The sequence below is a fragment of the Alosa pseudoharengus genome, unplaced genomic scaffold (genome assembly GCF_046254945.1).
Source record: "Alosa pseudoharengus isolate Yale_2024_CS ecotype anadromous, Long Island Sound unplaced genomic scaffold, YU_APseudo_1.1 YU_APseudo_1.1_scf_5, whole genome shotgun sequence".
Lineage (NCBI taxonomy): Eukaryota > Metazoa > Chordata > Actinopteri > Clupeiformes > Clupeidae > Alosa > Alosa pseudoharengus.
The window spans coordinates 14230056-14248567 of NW_027468837.1; the positions used below are offsets into that span (position 1 = coordinate 14230056).

At 45.0% G+C, this 18512-nt stretch overlaps 1 protein-coding gene across 1 annotated transcript in view; it reads left to right on the forward strand.

Moving 5' to 3' along the window:
* Positions 1 to 18512, forward strand: part of dnah1 (dynein, axonemal, heavy chain 1) — a 48513-nt gene that overhangs the window by 21633 nt on the left and 8368 nt on the right. The window contains 28 exon segments of the mRNA XM_076268685.1: positions 11 to 165; positions 846 to 1023; positions 1258 to 1452; positions 2112 to 2231; positions 2386 to 2544; positions 2747 to 2851; positions 3027 to 3167; positions 3463 to 3623; positions 3966 to 4123; positions 4367 to 4540; positions 5581 to 5759; positions 6034 to 6264; positions 6511 to 6707; positions 7159 to 7294; positions 8400 to 8608; positions 10047 to 10218; positions 10694 to 10885; positions 11660 to 11770; positions 12084 to 12269; positions 12753 to 12944; positions 13061 to 13228; positions 13578 to 13769; positions 14452 to 14583; positions 14942 to 15064; positions 17205 to 17345; positions 17441 to 17587; positions 17694 to 17854; positions 18199 to 18424. Coding sequence (XP_076124800.1) covers positions 11 to 165; positions 846 to 1023; positions 1258 to 1452; positions 2112 to 2231; positions 2386 to 2544; positions 2747 to 2851; positions 3027 to 3167; positions 3463 to 3623; positions 3966 to 4123; positions 4367 to 4540; positions 5581 to 5759; positions 6034 to 6264; positions 6511 to 6707; positions 7159 to 7294; positions 8400 to 8608; positions 10047 to 10218; positions 10694 to 10885; positions 11660 to 11770; positions 12084 to 12269; positions 12753 to 12944; positions 13061 to 13228; positions 13578 to 13769; positions 14452 to 14583; positions 14942 to 15064; positions 17205 to 17345; positions 17441 to 17587; positions 17694 to 17854; positions 18199 to 18424 — 4641 coding nt within the window.

Genomic DNA, 18512 nt, shown 5'->3' on the forward strand with positions numbered 1-18512 from the left:
TCCCTGGCAGTGTTATATGATTTTGGGAGCTGCGCTCACAGCTCTGCAGGGACAGCCGTCTGTCAGCGGTGGGGTGTACGAGGCGGTGCAGACGTTTGTGCTCAACCCCAAATCCATCACCATGGGGCAGCTCTACGGAGAGTTTGACCTGCTCACGCATGAGTGGTAAGCCCTTTCCCAAGGCCCGCTGTGCGTCATTCAAATATGAACGCATGCACAGACACACAGACACAAACACACGCACACACTCACAGACACACACACAGTATAAATGCGTTCATTTGCTCTTTAGCTGCTTTGGCTAGATCCTTTACCACAACATATATAACAGTTGGTTATGTCATTCCGAGTCAAATTACAGTAGACAGAATCCAGGAAAATGGTTGCCGCACCATCTCAGATTTTGTCTACATAACGTTTAGGTCCCAAAACTAAGACCTGTAAAATCAATTCCAAGTTTTCCCTTCCTTCATTTGTTCAGTAATTATTATGCTCAAAACAGCCTTATCTGGCAAGACATAGTTTGGGCATTAATATTTTTAAAAAGTAGCATTCCAAGCCTGACAAACCTTTGTACTACATTTGCCCAGCCCAGCCTGTAAAACTAAAATAATATCAAGGGGTAAATATAAAGGCATTGGGTTTGAACAGAAACATTTTACAGCCCTTGGTTTTGGGACCCATTCATGATATAGACAAGTTTTTAACAAAATCTGAGACAGTACAACAACAACTCTATCTGATTTGACATGGAATGACCCTGTTGTCAAAGGCCAGTCACTTGGTTATCATCACCTCTAGTTCTGCTCTCTCTCTCTCCTCCTGCCCTCTGTTGCCCCCTGCAGGACTGATGGCATTCTGTCCTCTCTGGTGCGCGGTGGTGTGGCCTCCAATGATGAGGATAAGAAGTGGTACATGTTTGATGGGCCAGTGGACGCAGTCTGGATCGAGAACATGAACACTGTGCTGGACGACAACAAGAAGCTCTGTCTGAGTTCTGGAGAAATCATCAAGCTCACTGATGTGAGATCATGGCTCATCATGATTAATTTTGTGCATTATCAAACTTTATTTGCTACAGTATTTGTACAGTACTCAGATCTGTGATTACAAATAAGCAGAAAGGAATAGACATTACACAATAATTAATTCATTTTTTTACACGTTTAATTCTTTCTAAATTACTGTTTAGTTTTGCTAGTTTGCTATTTGTGTACAATGTGTATTTTTAATGTGTGTTATCTATTGTCCGTCCAGAGCATGACCATGATGTTTGAGGTGCAGGACCTAGCCGTGGCGTCACCGGCCACGGTGTCCCGCTGTGGCATGGTGTACCTGGAGCCCAGCATCCTGGGGCTCAAGCCCTTTACCGAGTGCTGGCTCCGCACCATCCCCGCACCCCTGCAGCCCTACGCACAGGAGCTGGACTCGCTCTTCACACGCTTCCTACAGGTAGGGCAGGAGAGCCTCCTACAGGTGGGGCAGGAGAGCCTCCTACAGGTAGGGCAGGAGAGCCTCCTACAGGTGGGGCAAGAGAGCCTCCTACAGGTAGGGCAGGAGAGCCTCCTACAGGTAGGGCAGGAGAGCCTCCTACAGGTGGGGCAAGAGAGCCTCCTACAGGTAGGGCAGGAGAGCCTCCTACAGGTGGGGCAGGAGAGCCTCCTACAGGTGGGGCAGGAGAGCCTCCTACAGGTAGGGCAAGAGAGCCTCCTACAGGTGGGGCAGGAGAGCCTCCTACAGGTGGGGCAAAGGAACCTTCTACAGGTAGGGCAAGGGGAACCTTCTACAGGTAGGGCAAGGGGAACCTCCTACAGGTGGGGCAGGGGAACCTCCTACAGGTGGGGCAGGGGAACCTCATACAGTTAGGGCAGGGAAACTACAGGGAGGGCAGGGAAACTGTGTACATTACATTACGTTACACTAGCATCAGTATGTTACATTAACATCTCTCTAGTGGTTAGAAAGAGACAGAAAGCAAAAGAGGGGGCTGCTGAGTAAGTGAAGACATTTTTAGAAGGCTGAATGGATGAATGAGTGTGCTGGTGACTTGTGATGTGACTTGTGTCTAGAAGACTAGTTACTGGATATGATCTGTGCGTGTTTGTCCACAGGACTCGATCGCATTTGTACGTTCCTCAGTGAAAGAGGTTATCGCCTCGATGGACAGCAATCTCACCTGCAGTCTACTGAAGCTGCTCGACTGCTTCTTTAAGCCATTTGTTCCTCAAGAGGTAACAGTTTTAATGAACATCGAAATAAATGGACCTAACTGATATCATTTTTGACTGAGTTAATACTGACATTAAAAGGCTAAAAAATGTGACCAGGAATGTTGTTACAGCTACACCATTGCACCCTGTAAACTGTTTTATCTGTGTGATGTAGGGGACAAGGCCTCCACCCAAGAAGAAGCTGTCTCGCCTGAGTGAGCTGATGGAGCCATGGTTCGTCTTCTCTCTGGTGTGGAGCGTGGGGGCCACCGGAGACGCCGCCAGCTGGCTGAAGTTCAGCGTCTGGCTCAGGGACAAGATGGCCGAGGAGAAAGTGAGAGCTGCTCCAGCCGTCCATCACTACCCTCAAGCTGGGCTTGATTTGTGGTGGCTCATTTCTCAGTGTCCTCTTTCTTAGTGATGACTCTTGCCCATTTGAACCGTAAAACAAAAGTTCATACTCAACGAGATTGAGAGTGCTTGTTTTAGTACTGATGCAACAAGTAAACTACAGAATCGAAATGTTTCACTTCCAGATCAAGCTTTGCTTCCCCAAGGAAGGGCTTGTGTATGACTACCGGCTAGATGATGCGGGGATAAGTAACTTATCAGAAGAAGAGGAGGAGGACAAAGACAGAAAGGTTATATGCATTTGAAAGACATTGTTATGAACATGTGTGGTTCGAACACTAATGTAAAATTAAATAATGAGTCACCTTCACTGTACTAATCCTTGTCCAATCATGCATCCCCACACTTTATTCTAGAACTTGTAATATGATTTGTAATGTCTTAATTGTGTTTCTGCTTTGTAAGGTGCAATGGGTCAGTTGGATGGAGTCCGCGCGACAGGTGGTCATCACGCCAGACACCAGCTACTCTGACATCATTGTGCCTACACCAGACACTATTCGCATGTCCTTCCTCATGGACATGCTGCTGTCCAACAAGAAGCCAGTATGTCCTCTCTCCTGCTAGAAGTCTGCACACATAAACACATTTCATATGTCCGAATGGAACACTGCACTGCTATTGTCAGTACATACTGTATATCATGAATGTTACCCAGTATTGCAAGCTAAGTTAGAATTATATGTTATCACATTATGTGTTTAAATTATATCTGTTATATAATTGTACGTGTAGGAAAAGGAGAGCCTTTAAGAAAGACTTATCTTTGTACAGTATGCTTGTGTATTTCTGTGCATCAGACTGTGTCCCATCTCTGTACTTGTCTTTTGCTGTTCACTAGGTTCTGTGCATCGGGCCCACAGGCACAGGGAAGACCCTGACCATATCAGATAAGCTGCTGAAGAACATGCCAGCAGAGTACATCACTCACTTCCTGATGTTCTCAGCGCGCACATCAGCCAATCAGACGCAAGATTACATGGACAGCAAACTGGACAAGAGGTACACCATTCACTTATCTAGCTGCAGTGTGTCTGTGTGTGTGTCTGTGTGTGTGTGTGTGTGTGTGTGTGTGTGTGTGTGTGAGATTGTGTTTGTGTGTGTGTTGTGTGTGTGTCTGTGTGTGTGTTTGTGTATCTGTGTGTGTGTGTGTGCGTGTGTGTGCATATGTGTGTGTGTGTGTGTGTGCATGTGTGTGTGTATGTGTGTGTGTGTTTGTGTGTGTATGAATGACAGGACATGATGACCAGATGTCGTGGCACTTCCGCTTGTTACATCTCAGTCTTAACCTATTGTGATGTGAATGTGGAGTGAGGTTTACTTTAATTGTCCTTGTGTGGAAAGGCGTAAGGGAGTGTTCGGGCCTCCACTTGGCAAGTATTTTGTCTTCTTCATTGACGACTTGAACATGCCCATGCTGGAGACATATGGGGCCCAGCCCCCTATTGAGCTGTTGCGCCAGTGGATGGACCATGGAGGCTGGTACGATAGGAAACAGATTGGTGAGGATCCTCTGGCTGTCATATAGCATACAAGTGTAAACACTGGCCGTAAACAATTTTTATTTAGATTATCCACAAGGATTATATCAAAGATCCTTGATTACTAACCAGCTCTACTTCAACCCTCTCTGATTACACCTCAGTTATTCTCAAAAGAGACATCACAATTAAATGTGCAGTCATAGTAATGCAATTTTATGGTAGATTAGTGGCACAGTAAAATAAACCGTTGGTGATCACTAGGTGCCTTCAAGTACCTGGTGGACATAAACTTTGCGTGCGCCATGGGGCCCCCTGGGGGTGGCAGGAACCCCATCACCCAGCGCTTCACACGCCACTTCAACTTTCTGTCCTTCACCGAGATGGATGACAGCAGCAAGAAAAAGATCTTCTCCACTATCCTGGGCAACTGGATGGGTGAGTTCCACTACACATTGAACATTAGCAGGCCAAATAAGTGAATGAATGAATGAATGAATAAATAAATCGGTGCATGAGTGCATGGATTTATGAATAGGTGGAAGAATGAAACAATATAGGGTATGGCTGACTGAATAAAGAAATGAGAAAACATATTGAAGTGATATAAAATAGGTGAATTTAAATATTTTTTTAGTACATCTGTTAGGCAGTCTGTGTTTATTATGTCTGTGGATCTGTTCTCTCTTTCACAGATGGAAACATGAGTAAAAAGGACCCAGGCAGTGAGTCAGCTCAGGATGAGAGAGAGCCATTAAACAGATTAATAGATAGAAAGGAGATGAAGTAAGGAAGATAAAGATGTAGAAAGTTAATGTGATTTGTTCGCCTAATGGGAAATAATGATACCTGATATAGAACAGAAATTAGTGTGACCAAGTGAGTGTATCACTTTACACAACTCAGACTAGATATTTTGTGGATCCTTAATCACAGGGGAAAGTGTCATCAAACATCACCAAGGTCACACCTTCAGCAGTGTTAGGTTCATGGACAAAACCCAGTGCCATCCATACTTGTAGGTGTTGTAGTACACTTTAGTGTTTGTGGGGTGGTAGAGGAAGCTGAGTGATCAACTTAACGCCATCTTTCAAGTTCCTTTTTGCTAACATGTTGTATTTAATGAGACTCTAAATCATTGGTTCCCAAAGACTGGGTCGCGAGCCACAGGTGGGTCGTAGGAGATTTTATTTGGGTCGCCAGCATAGCCTAGTGACAATTTATGTTGTGTAATACCCCTAGCTTATAACTTATATAGCTTAGGAAACCTAACAGCTTTCTATTAGGATCTAGTTTGTTAACTACCACAGTCACGAGTTGGGTCGCGATAGTCCGTCATTTTTAAAAAGTGGGTCCCCAGAAAAAAAGTTTGGGAAACACTGCTCTAAATGGTCTGATCGAATGCTAGACACTAAATGGTAAAAAGAAACCAACTTCCATTTAGATCTGTATTGTGTCTCTTCTCCCTCGTCCAACAGAGAAGATCCCTGAGATCCTGCCCTTGAACGAGCCCCTGGTGGACGCCACCATCCGCGTGTACTCCACCATCACGTCCTGCCTGCTGCCCACGCCGGCCAAGTCCCACTACACCTTCAACCTGCGTGACCTCTCCAAAGTGTTCCAGGGCATTCTCATGGCAGAGGCCATCAAGATTGAGGTGTGGACGGACAGGTTTTGGGGAAAGAGCAGTTTGCCATTTCACTTCACACTGCATCATAGCCAGGCATCATTACTGATTTACACAAAAGAAAATGATATGTCATCATGCATGTTATGCATTACCTATTAAATCGTTGCTGTATCAGAATTTGTATATTAGAATAGAGCTGTTCCTTTTTTTGCTGCAGATTTAGATGTCTTATATATTTTGTCCTATTTTGAGATTCTGCGTTGTCCTGTAATCATGTGATGTTTTGTGTGGGCTTTGTCAGACTAAAGAGCACCTGTTGCGGCTGTGGTTCCACGAGAGCTGCCGAGTGTTCCAGGACCGGCTGGTCAGCGCCGAGGACAGGCAGTGGTTCGACCAGCTGCTGCAGACCTGCATCGAGGAGTTTGACTGCAGCTTCGACGACGTCGTCCCCTCTCGACCCGTCCTCTTCGGGGACTTCATGGTTCCAGGGGCAGATACCAAAATATATCAGCACATAGAGGACCGGGGGAAGGTTGGACTCCTGCCTGTTTTTCATCTTTCAAGCGTTTTCAAGTTTTCTGTCAAACACGGTCTCACCTTCCCGCATTGTCTGTATCACCGCTCCCGTATTAAAAAATATAACATTTATTTTCAGCAATGTATCATTGAAAAGCATTGTGCCTGTAAATAGGTACCACAAACTGATTAAGTAACTTTACAATGCTTTTTTGTGTGTTTTACACCACCTGCCATTCCATGTCCATGTTTTAATTCCCAGTTGGCTCGAGTCATGGATGAGTACATGGATGACTACAACCAGATCAGCACTGCCAAGCTGAAGCTGGTGCTCTTCATGGATGCCATCCAGCATGTGTGCCGCATCAGCCGCATCCTGAGGCAGCCCTTGGGCAACGCCCTGCTGCTGGGCGTCGGGGGCAGCGGCCGCCAGTCTCTCACCAAGCTGGCCAGCCACATGTGAGGCTAGCACCACACCGCACCACACCACACCGCACCACACCACACCGCACCGCACCGCTCCGCACCACACCGCACCACACCGCACCGCACCACACAACACCACACCGCACCGCACCACACCACACCACACCACACCACAGTCATGAATGAAAGAAGATCTGTGTTGCGCTGTCTTTTCAGCTGCAATTTATTTGTCCATCGACAAGTTCATTCTAAGTAGCATATTGAGGGTTGAGGTTTGAAAACATTCACAAAAGCTTCTTCAGCTTCTGCTTTGTGATTGAACTCTTTTTGACTTTTTTTCGATACCTTGTACCAAAAGAAACTCCCTCTCTCTCTCAATCTCTCTTTCTCTCTCTCTCTCCATCTCTCTTTCTCTCTCTCTCTGTCTTTCTCTATTTCGCTCTCTCTCTCTTTGTCTGTGCTATCCTGTTTTTTTGCTCTTCAGGTCTGACTACGAATGTTTCCAAATCGAATTGTCTAAAAACTATGGGAACGCAGAGTGGAGAGAGGACATCAAAAGCATCATGCTGAAAGCTGGCCTCACCAACGTCCAGATCACCTTTCTGTTTGTAGACACACAGGTTGGTTATATTTACAGCTCCAATCATGTTTGGTGTTCCTTATCACACCATCTGTCTCACAGCAATAAAAACATAACAGGAGGGTGGTCATTTGGCAGATCCGTCAGCGCAGTTTGATTGGATGTGCCTATAAAAGTGCCTATAAAAAGTATTCACTCCCCTTGGATATTTCCCCTTTTACTGCTTTTATAAATGGAATCTTGATCAATTTAATTTGTCTTTGTTGACAATAACTTCCCCCAAAATCCCCTCTTTAATTTCAAAGTGAAAGCAGATTTTTACAAAGAAAAAATATATAATGCAAAATAAGCGATTGTATAAATATTCACCCCCTTCGAGTCAGCATTTAGTAGATGCATTTAAAGCATTTAGTAGAACGCATGGAGCCTGTGTGGATAGGTCTCAATTAGACTTGCACATCTGGATACTTCAATTTTACTCCATTTTTCTTTGCAAAACTGTTCAAGCTCCGGGGGATGTTCAGTGACTTGAACTTTTTTGTATCAATCCCCTCACTGAATAACCTTTTCTCTGCGTTGTTTGGAGTGTTCTTTTGTCTTCATGGTGGAATTATAGCCAGGAATACTGATTGACCAGTGACTGGACCTTCCAGACACAGGTGTCTTTATATTACTATACTATAGACATTCACTGCACTCAGGCGATCTCCATTTCACTAATTGTGACACTACTAGCTGGACCGCTGTTGATTTAGGTTAGTGACTTTAAGGGTGGGTGAATATTTATGCAGTCGCTTATTTTGCATTATATATTTTTCAATTAATTGACATTATTTTGTAGAACGTAATTCCCCTGGCAACCCTGCCTACTGTTGCAGCCTCAGGCCTACTGGTATCTCAATAGGAAATGTTTTAACACCATACCACCAAATCACCATACCAGTCACCAAACAAATCACTCATGAAATTAGATTTACAAAGGTTTTGTACTATCTTAATGAATGTTTTAAATGATATGAATAATGATGCATGCATTTATTAAATAAACAAATTAATTAACTCTCCAACCAAAACACACACATACAGAAGAATACTAGTCTTCTTATGTGCACATCTGTGTTTTTTTTTATTTTTTTTTATTTCAGATTAAGAATGAGTCCTTCCTGGAGGACATAAACAACATCCTAAACTCAGGCGATGTGCCCAACCTGTACGCCACCGACGAGCAGGAGCGCATCCTGAACACCATGAAGCCCGTGGTGCAGGACCTGGGGCAGCAGCCCACCAAGGCCAACCTCATGGCCGCCTACATCAAGAGGGTCCGCAGCAACATACACACCGTGCTCTGCATGAGGTGAATCCACAGCACCCCTCACAGAAATGTCAGGTTTTTGGTGAACAGTTGCTGCAAAAGGTTTCTGGCAAACAGTTGTGGTTAACTTGGCAATGTTGCAGCAAATCTGCGGCAATGTCATATGCAAATTAGGTTTGTCACCAGAAGTTCATTGGAAGTTTGCTATTATTGGCTCAGTGTGGTGGCAAATCACTGGCGAACACATTTGCCACTAGTGGCAAACTTCTCATTGTTGCCAGAACTTTGCTGGAAGTTTGCCTCTAGCGGCCAACATTGGCAAACTTCTGGCAATATTTTCTAGTGAACTCATTTGTTTCCTACAATTCACCCACACATTTTCTGCAAATCTGCTGCAAACATTTCATTTTTGTAAGGGACAGCAACAGTTAGAGAGCACACAACCTATAGCTAGAGTGGTGGTGCAGTACACCTCTGCCATATTTCATATAAGTATAACTACCTTGTGTTTGCCCGGAATCTAACCTGCAAATTGTAGCACCTAAGATTGGAGAGCGAGCATGCTAGCAAACAAGCTATAGCCCATGGGTGCTAGAACCTCTTACAAGCACTTTCTTAAGCCGTTGGGAGGGAGGTGTACTGTACTTAATGTACAAAATGTGCAGCTACTGTATCCCTAATGCTCATACTGTCCAGCTGGCTACCATCACATAAGTATACTGTAGCTGGGGTGTTTTACATATGTCATCAGTGTAATGACATGTTTTAGCTTGTAGTGAACATATTTCAATTACTACACAAAAGATTAGGGAAACCGTTTAGTGAATACAAGTTTTTAAAGTGGCCAACTTCTTGGCTTATTACAGTCATAGACAAATGATTAAGACCACCCTTGAGAAAAGTGTCACGGAGCTTGTTTCCGACCTGTCCTGGTAGGAATGATAAGGGACTTCACACCTCTTAAGAGATCTGCATTCAAGAGCCGATAACTCAGACAACTTTTTAGGTGTTCTAGGCCAAATATGTCCACATTCTTTTCACAGTGTGAATGCAAATGTGTCTATGGTTACGTTTAAGGACTGCTGGCTCACTTGATACTTCCTGCGTTAACTGAAATAAATTCATCAGCAAGCCAACGGCTCATATTATAGCCATTAACTGTATACAGCTCTGGAAAAAAGGAAGAGACCACTGCACCTTTTTCTGATGCCAGATTACAGTAGCTGAGTGACATTCGAATGAGTTGACGGTCATATTCAAATTTGCAGTGGTCTCTTAATTTTGAATATGACCATCAGCTCATTGGAATGTCAAGCAGCAACTGTTGGATGACATCAGAAAAATGTGCAGTGGTCTCTTATTTTTTTTTCCAGAGCTGTATATATTTGCTTACCTATTGTCAAGGCTGTGCTGTGCTTCTTTGTAAATATGCCATGCTGTATGTAAATGGATGATTCTTAAACGTTTGCGTTACATGCAGCCCCATTGGCGAGGTGTTCCGGGCGCGGCTCAGGCAGTTCCCCTCGCTGGTCACCTGCTGCACCATCGACTGGTTCAGCGCCTGGCCAGAGGAGGCACTGCAGTCCGTGGCCACCTCCTTCCTCGGAGAGCTGCCGGACCTGGACGGTACCCCGGCCGCCATGATGGGCCTGGTATGGAGACACAGAAAAATAGGGCCCCGAGTGGAGTGTGTGTGTGTGTGTGTGTGTGTGTGTGTGTGTGTGTGTGTGTGTGTGTGTGTGTGTGTTTGTGTTTGTGTGTGTGTGTTTGTGTGTCATTGAGAGAGTGAGAGAGATTGAAAGGCATATGCCACATGATGTGATCTTATAATGGCAACATGTTAGTCTCAAAACTGAAGCAAGGCACCTAACCCCTCACTGATGCAGGCAGCTCACTGCGCCGGGATTAGTGTGTGCTTCACCTCACTGTGTGTTCACTGTGTGCTGTTTGTGTTTCACTAATTCACCGATTGGGTTAAATGCAGAGACCAAATTTCCCTAACGGGATCAAAAAAGTATATATACTTATACTTATACTTATACTTAAACGTGAGCAGAGTTAGCAGAGACCCTTAGATTCTGTGATCTACTGATCATGAGATCGTTAACCAAATCTCCCCCTGGGCAGAGCCTGATGTGCGTGAGGATCCACCAGGTTGTGGCCAGGATGTGCGGCCAGTACCTGGCCGAGATGTCACGGTACAACTACGTCACGCCCAAGAGCTACCTGGAGCTGCTCAGCATATTCTCAGCCCTCATTGGCCGCAAAAAGCAGGAGCTTAACAGCGCTCGGCTGCGTATGAAAACTGGCCTGGATAAGGTGAAAAAAATGAAACAGCTTCTTTGTATTTTATCATTCACGTGTTGTACAAACTCTCAGTAATGAAAATGGGTTCAAGCTATTTGCAGTGACACCCTTTTTTTCTATAAAGGTAAAGATGAAATGTGCATTACTTATGGGTGCAGATTGTATGTTGGTGTTGGCTGAATTTTTTGTTTCTTTTAATCTAAAGGTCAGTATGAGTCATAAGCACTCAGCCATCAAAGGTGGACCTTAATAGCAAAGAATCTTCCTCTTGTTAGCAGGGTAATGAATGAAAATGTATCACTGAATCGAGCAACTCCATAATGGAAGCTTCAGAGTTTTCCAATAAATCCACATTCATCCCTGTCTCTATATAAAAATAATAGAATTTCTGCCCTGAATGTCTTTTTGTCCTGGACAATTTGTTGTTGTGTCCTCATTTCTTGGTTTCTGTCTGTATGCCAACATGTTGAGTGTGCACAGACAGTCCTTTATCCTGAGGTTGCCTGTCTGTGACTGAGTGTCTGGCCTTGTGTACTGTCCACTGTCTAGTATTCTGTTGCTCAGAGACCGGCTCTGTTGACCGAGGTTTTGTTTAACTTCAGGAGGCCTTTCCACTTGTTCATTGTGTATATTTGTTGGTCTGTTTATGTGTGTGAATGTTTAGGTGTGTGGATGTATGTTTACGCTTTATGTAATATTTACGATGTGCATGTGTTATATCTTTTCATGTGTGTGTGTGTGTGTGTGTGTGTGTGTGTGTGTGTGTGTGTGTGTGTGTGCTTTCAGTTGCTGAGCACAGCTGAGGATGTGGCTAAGATGCAGGAGGAGCTAGAGATGATGAGGCCTCTTCTGGAGGAGGCTGCCAAGGACACAGTGGTCACCATGGAGAAGATCAAGGTATGAACTAAAAAAGGGCTCTCTTCATTATGTCAGAGTGTACACTGCAATCATCCAGTGGTGTTTATATGTGTGTGTTTACATCCTTTTTTGCAGGTGTGTAGGTGTATGCCTATGTGGATGCATATGGGTTTGTGTGTGTGTGTGTGTGTGTGTGTGTGTGTGTGTGTGTGTGTGTGTGTGTGTGTGTGTGTGTGTGTGTGTGTGTGTGTGTGTCTGTGTGTGTCTGTGTGTGTCTGTGTGTGTGTGTGTCTGTGTGTCTGTGTGATAGAGCTTCTGTCTTAATGCACGCCTGCATTTCTTCTGCCCACAGGAAGACACTGTGGTTGCCGAGGAGACCAGAGTGGCGGTGCAGGCGGAGGAGACCAAAGCCACAGAGAAGGCGACGGTGGCACAAGCCATCGCAGATGATGCCCAGAAGGACCTGGATGAGGCTCTGCCTGCCCTGGATGCAGCCCTCGCCAGCCTGAAGTCCCTCAACAAGAATGACGTCGTTGAGGTGCCTCTTTTGATAACCATTGCCAGCACCATTGCTCCATTTGCTCCATGTTGTAAAACACAGCCACTCTCACCACTTGTTTTTCTATACGTATGCATTTGTACATGCCTTTTTTTTTTGCCTTGTACATGCCATTTTCTTCAAATCAGTGCAGTCAGCCACCCAACCATTCTAGCACTTCAGAATATTTGTTTTCTGGAAAATGGACTTTAATACTGCACCCATCATCATCCTGGCTTGAGAGTTCATTTACATTGGAAGAGCCATTTCATCCACCCAAAAGAGCAATGCTGTTTCCATCCATGAGATTGAACTGAAGCTTGAGTCAGATGTAGATCAGTTTGTTGAGTCTCCAAAATGCCATCATAATATAAACCAGCATTTTCCCTAATAGCTGCATTGACAAATACTGTAACTGACCTTGTGACTGGCCATGACCTGCTCTTTCTTTACAAAATAGACTTGTGTGTTGTATGTGTTAAGGTACGAGCCATGCAGAGGCCCCCTCAGGGAGTGAGGCTGGTCATTGAAGCTGTTTGCATCATGAAGGGAATCAAGCCTAAAAAGGTTGCAGGAGAGAAGCCAGGCACAAAGGTGGACGACTACTGGGAGCCAGGAAAGGGCCTTCTTCAGGACCCAGGAAAGTTCCTGGAGGGCCTGTTTAAGTTTGACAAGGTTGGACAGCATCCTCTGTTCCTACCCCAGTATTTCATATTGGGAAAACCATTACAGATAAACTATTGCTGTTTCCAGGGCTTACTGTAGGGTTTGGTGTGTTTTTATCCCCACAGGATAACATCCCGGATGCTGTGATCAAGCTGGTGCAACCGTACATCGACAACGAGGAGTTCCAGCCGGCAAACATTGCCAAAGTGTCCAAAGCTTGCACCTCCATCTGCCAGTGGGTGCGAGCCATGCACATCTACCACTTCGTCGCCAGGGCAGTGGAACCTAAACGGGTATGAACTTTGACCTTTGCTCACAAAAATTCAAATGCCCTCTTTATTAAGCATTATCGTTTAAGGATGATAACAAAGTATGGTTCTAGGATGAAGTCAAATATATCAATGAGCTTTGATATAACCCCAGACTCTTCAGACTGCATGTACTGTACATACTGGCAGTAAAAGATAGTACCATACTGTACATTACAAGTATGAATGTCTTGGCCTTGAGAATCCATGTGTGCACACTTGAGTGGTTCTGATGGGCCGTTGGACACAGATGGACTGTTGATTTTCCATGAATGACCACTGTTAATCCCCTCAGTAATCAGTAATCCCATTTGCCCCGTCTCTCTCCGTGCAGCAAGCCCTTCAGGAGGCCCAGGAGGACCTGGCGGTGACGCAGCGCATCCTGGACGACTCACGGGACAAGCTGGCGGCCGTGGAGGAGGGCATCGCCACGCTCCAGGCCAAGTACAGCGACTGCCTGGCCAAGAGGGACGAGCTGGACAGCAAGTGCCAGCTGTGCGAGAAAAGGCTTGTCCGGGCCGACAAGGTTTTTCCTCTATAAAACATTTTTTTTTTCTTTCTTTTTCACAGTGAAAAGCTCCCCTGAGACAGTTCAGTCAAAGAGTACGCAGCATACCTCTTTACAGCTTAGCATCCTGCACAACCTCTCTCACCTCCCACAGGGGCATAGCACACGCAGTAGACAATGCCATTCACTCATGTCTGGAGTTTAAGTGTGGATTACATCGGGCCTTTTCTAAACTAGCCACTACATCCTCTTCCTGCCCACTTCCACTCCATTTGCACATTCACGTGTGGGTATGTTACATCAAGTTCCATCCGAAACCAATTTGAGCTCATTCCATAAGTCTGAGTAATCATAATACTGTTCTGAGTAGGAGTCAGTTGGGTCCGGTTTGGAGAAGGCCCTAAGTGTTTACAAACTGCAACGGGTTAGCTTTTCCCTCAAGACTAGATTAGATGGCTTCTATTTTAAGGTTGTGTTTTTAGACAGAGCAGTGTGGTGCAGTTGGTTGTCTTGCTTTTTTTTTTGTGTTAATGTGTCACTCTTCCTGTGTGCACTACATCCATTCTCCTTGTGTGTGTGTTTGTGTGTGTGTGTGTGTTTTTCTCTCTCTCTGTGTGTGTGTGTGTGTGTGTGTGTGTGTGTGTGTGTGTGTGTGTGTGTTGTGTGTGTATGCGTGTGTGTGTGTGTGTGTGTGAGACAGCTGATTGGTGGTCTGGCCGATGAGAAAGTGCGCTGGAAGGAAACCGTTGAGAACCTGGAGTACATGGTTAATAATGTGGCTGGGGACGTGCTGCTCTCTGCTGCATATATAGCCTACCTGGGTCCATTCACTGTGAGTCTCTTCCTGGTTGTTATTCTCCTTATTCTTACTGTGTGTGTGTGTGTGTGTGTGTGTGTGTGTGTGTGTGTGTGTGTGTGTGTGTCTATGTGTGTGTGTGTGTGTGTGTGTGTGTGATCAGATATCATTAGTACCTCATTGTTTTTAACGTATTCTCTATAGAGAGTGTCGTAACATAACCCATTTTAGACAATAAATGCAACCACTGACATTGGAGTCTTCCTCTAGTTTGCATAACAAACCTGACACCACACCTGAGTCTCCCCTTTTGTGTTATGCACGGCTTGTCTTACAGTGTGTGTGAATGGCACTGCTGTGTGGTGATACTGTACGTGTGCCATTGTCTGGACAGGGGGAGTACCGGGCAGCCATGGCGGACGAGTGGCTGCAGGGCTTCAAGGAGCTGAGGGTGCCGCACACGGAGCCCAACCTCATCAACACGCTAGGGGACAAAGTCAAGATCCGCTCCTGGCAGGTCCGCTTGAGCATCTGAGCTGTGCTACGCCTGCGTTTAGATTTTAGATGTTGGATGTAGTTGATGTTGAAAAATGATGTGTCCCCTGCTTATTTGTGTGTTTGGATTTGTTAAATCCCAGATGCATATCTCCAAACTTCCAAACAGTTCTTAAAGCCTTTATAGGAGTTATCAGCTATGCTTTGGGGTAACAGAAAAGATTTTGGGCTCTATTTTAACGATCTAATACGGAAGTTTGAAAACGCAAAACGCAAGTGGCTTTGTGGGCGGATCTTGGGCGCTGTTGCTATTTTACCGGCGGGATAACTGACGCAAATCTAAAATGGGGTGGTCTGAAGTAGCTACATTACTCATAGGTGTGGTTTGGGCGTAACAGGCAATAAACCAATCAGAGCATCATCTCACATTCCCTTTAACAACAGGCACGCTTGTTCCATAGATGATTGCTATTATGATGGCAGTTTGGACGGCGCAGCCAGGAGGGTTCACAGCGCTATAAGCACTGTTCAGTTGGGAAGAGTTAGCTATTGATTTTTCCTCTTGACAAAATGTAATTTTGTCACAAAAGACATACTTTCCGATGTTTTGGGATCACTCTCACTGAATCACGAGGTTATGAATGCATGGTGATATTTTTGCAATGTAATCTAACATTACCTCTCTATAGACAATGCATATCTTCTGTCAGATAAGCTCTTCTCTCCCGTGCTGCTGCTGGAGCATTTGGGTTAAATGGCATCGGCATGCAGTTCAACATCACGTCTCCTTAAGTCCTCTAATATTTTCTAATTTATGTCATCAACACATCTGTGATTCATGGAAATGTGTACGCTAGATTTATGCCTATTTTTCACATCTTAATGGACACCACACTGATTTCCCTCGTGTGGTAATATTTTCCTTGTAATTAATTATGTATGGTTTGCAGAAATGGGAACTGCATTGTATAGATGAGAGGAGCGAAGTTACCATCAGGCAACTAAACAACGAGAAACAGTTTCCAAGTTGACCCAACTTTCCAACTCTGCACAGTATCCCATTAACTGCATGACAGTAGGCTATTTACAATATTTTCTGTAAAGTAGAGTTTGTAAACACGTCGTCATCAACTTAATGCACGCACAACTTTTGTTTGAGCAGGAGAGAGAATAACAATGAATGGACGCAGCAACTACAGAAATTGTAGCCATACTTGCTGCTTTCTTTTACTATCTATGGTTGCTGGTTAACAGCACATAATAAGCTGATTTAAGCTAATTCACTAACTCAAGACTTCAAGGCCATAATGGATATAAAGCGTTTTTTGAAAACAACGAAAAGATGGAGGGAACATAGCGAAGCTTGGAGTTATTTCAGATGGGCTACAACAAGATAGGCAAAATTATGGTGCTTGTCAAAACCTTAGCGCAGCTGGAATAATGCTTAGGCTGATGTTAAAGCGCACACAATGTTTAAAGCCATACACACCGGTAAATTGGAACAAAACTAAAGGTAACTTTAGCCTTTATATGGCTGTATAAAGTTGTCCAAAGGAATAGGTCGTAATTAGGCATTGTTGTTGTAAAGATATTGCATGTACTGTAGATGTTGTACTATATAGGCTACTACATTTTTAGGTGACCAATGCACGAACAAAACCGGGAAATGGACAAATATTATCAAGGCTTTGAATATTTCCCTCTGTGCACGGGGGTGTCTGTAGATCGGTGTGCATAGCATTCATTCCTGCAGGCCTGTGGCCATGCATCCGCCCTTAAAATAGCATCTGAATTTGCACCACTGACTTTAGACCAGGGAGTTCCTGGTCTGTGGCGGAATTGTTTTCTGAAAGTGCAAAATATCAACAGGGAACGTTTGCGCTGGAACACGGCCCGTCTTTCTGCTGAACCGCCCTTGTGGGCGCAATCGAATTCACTAATTTACAGACATGTACCTGTGGAGGGAAAATTTCAATATGCGCTGACTGCAACATAGGAAAGACAAAAGCGCGAGTATACAAAGTCAATTGCGCTGGAGTGCAAGATAGAGCCCTTTATGTTCAACAGACAATCCTTAAAGCCTTTGTTTTTCTCTCTTTCTCTCTCTCTCTCTCTGTGTCTGTGTGTTTGTGTGCCTGTGTGTGTGTGTGTGTTCTATAAAGATCGCAGGCCTACCAAAGGATCATTTGTCTGTGGAGAATGGTGTTATTGTTCAGTACTCCGAGCGCTGGTGCCTGTTCATTGACCCTCAGGGACAGGCCAACAAGTGGATCAAAAACATGGAAAGTCTTTTCTAGCCACATGTCAAATCTGCATTCAACCTACAGATACGGTATGTCCCTCTCCACACACATGGAGCCCAGCTCTTCCATTACACTGTCCTATTTTCCTGCAGGAGCGGGACAACGGATTGGACGTGATGAAGCTGAGTGACCGGGACTTCCTGCGCAGCCTGGAGAATGCGATCCGCTTCGGGAAGCCCTGTCTGCTGGAGAACATCGGGGAGGAGCTGGACCCTGCACTGGACCCGGTGCTGATGAGACAGGTGTGTCACTTCACAATCTCCTGCCTCCGCTGACATGACATGACATGACATGACGTAATGTAGTCTATGACGTTATCCTCACCTGGCCTGTCTTTTGCCTTCTCAGACGTTCAAGCAACAGGGCAATGTTGTTCTGAAGCTAGGAGACACTATCATCCCCTATCACAACGACTTCAAGATGTACATGACCACCAAGCTGCCCAACCCACACTACTCCCCTGAGATCTCCACCAAGGTCACGCTCATCAACTTCACCCTGTCACCAAGGTACTGGCCTCCATATTAACTCCAGGCGTTTGTCACATTCAAAGCACAAGTGGTGTGACTTATATCAAGTGGTGAATATTCCAAAATGATTTCTAAGTATCAATACTAATTCAGTATTACTTATTAATAACAATGATTTACCCACTTATAACAGCCTTATATACTGTCTGAACCATCACTGTACAGTACCTACACTGTAATCTTTTACCATCTTAGCTGCTGTAGATTCTTAGAAGAGTCACTTCATAGTACTTGGCCTGTGGTAGGTCATTCTCACAAACAGCACCCAGTGGTAAAAGGCACCTGGCCTGTGGTCTGACCGCATCTCTGGTCTTTATGTGTAGCGGCCTGGAGGACCAGCTGCTGGGACGCGTGGTGGCCGAGGAGCGGCCTGACCTGGAGGAGGCCAAGAACCTGCTGATTGTGAGCAGCGCACGCATGAAGCAGGAGCTAAAGGAGATCGAGGATCAGATCCTGCACCGGCTCAGCTCGTCCGAGGGGAACCCGGTGGATGACGAGGAGCTCATCCGCGTGCTGGGAGCGTCCAAGATCAAAGCCGCCGAGATCGAGGTCAGTCGGCCGCATGGATGGAGAAATGATCCATTTCATTCATAACTTATTAAAGTGCTTTCTGTCTGTACTGAGTAGCCAGTGAAGT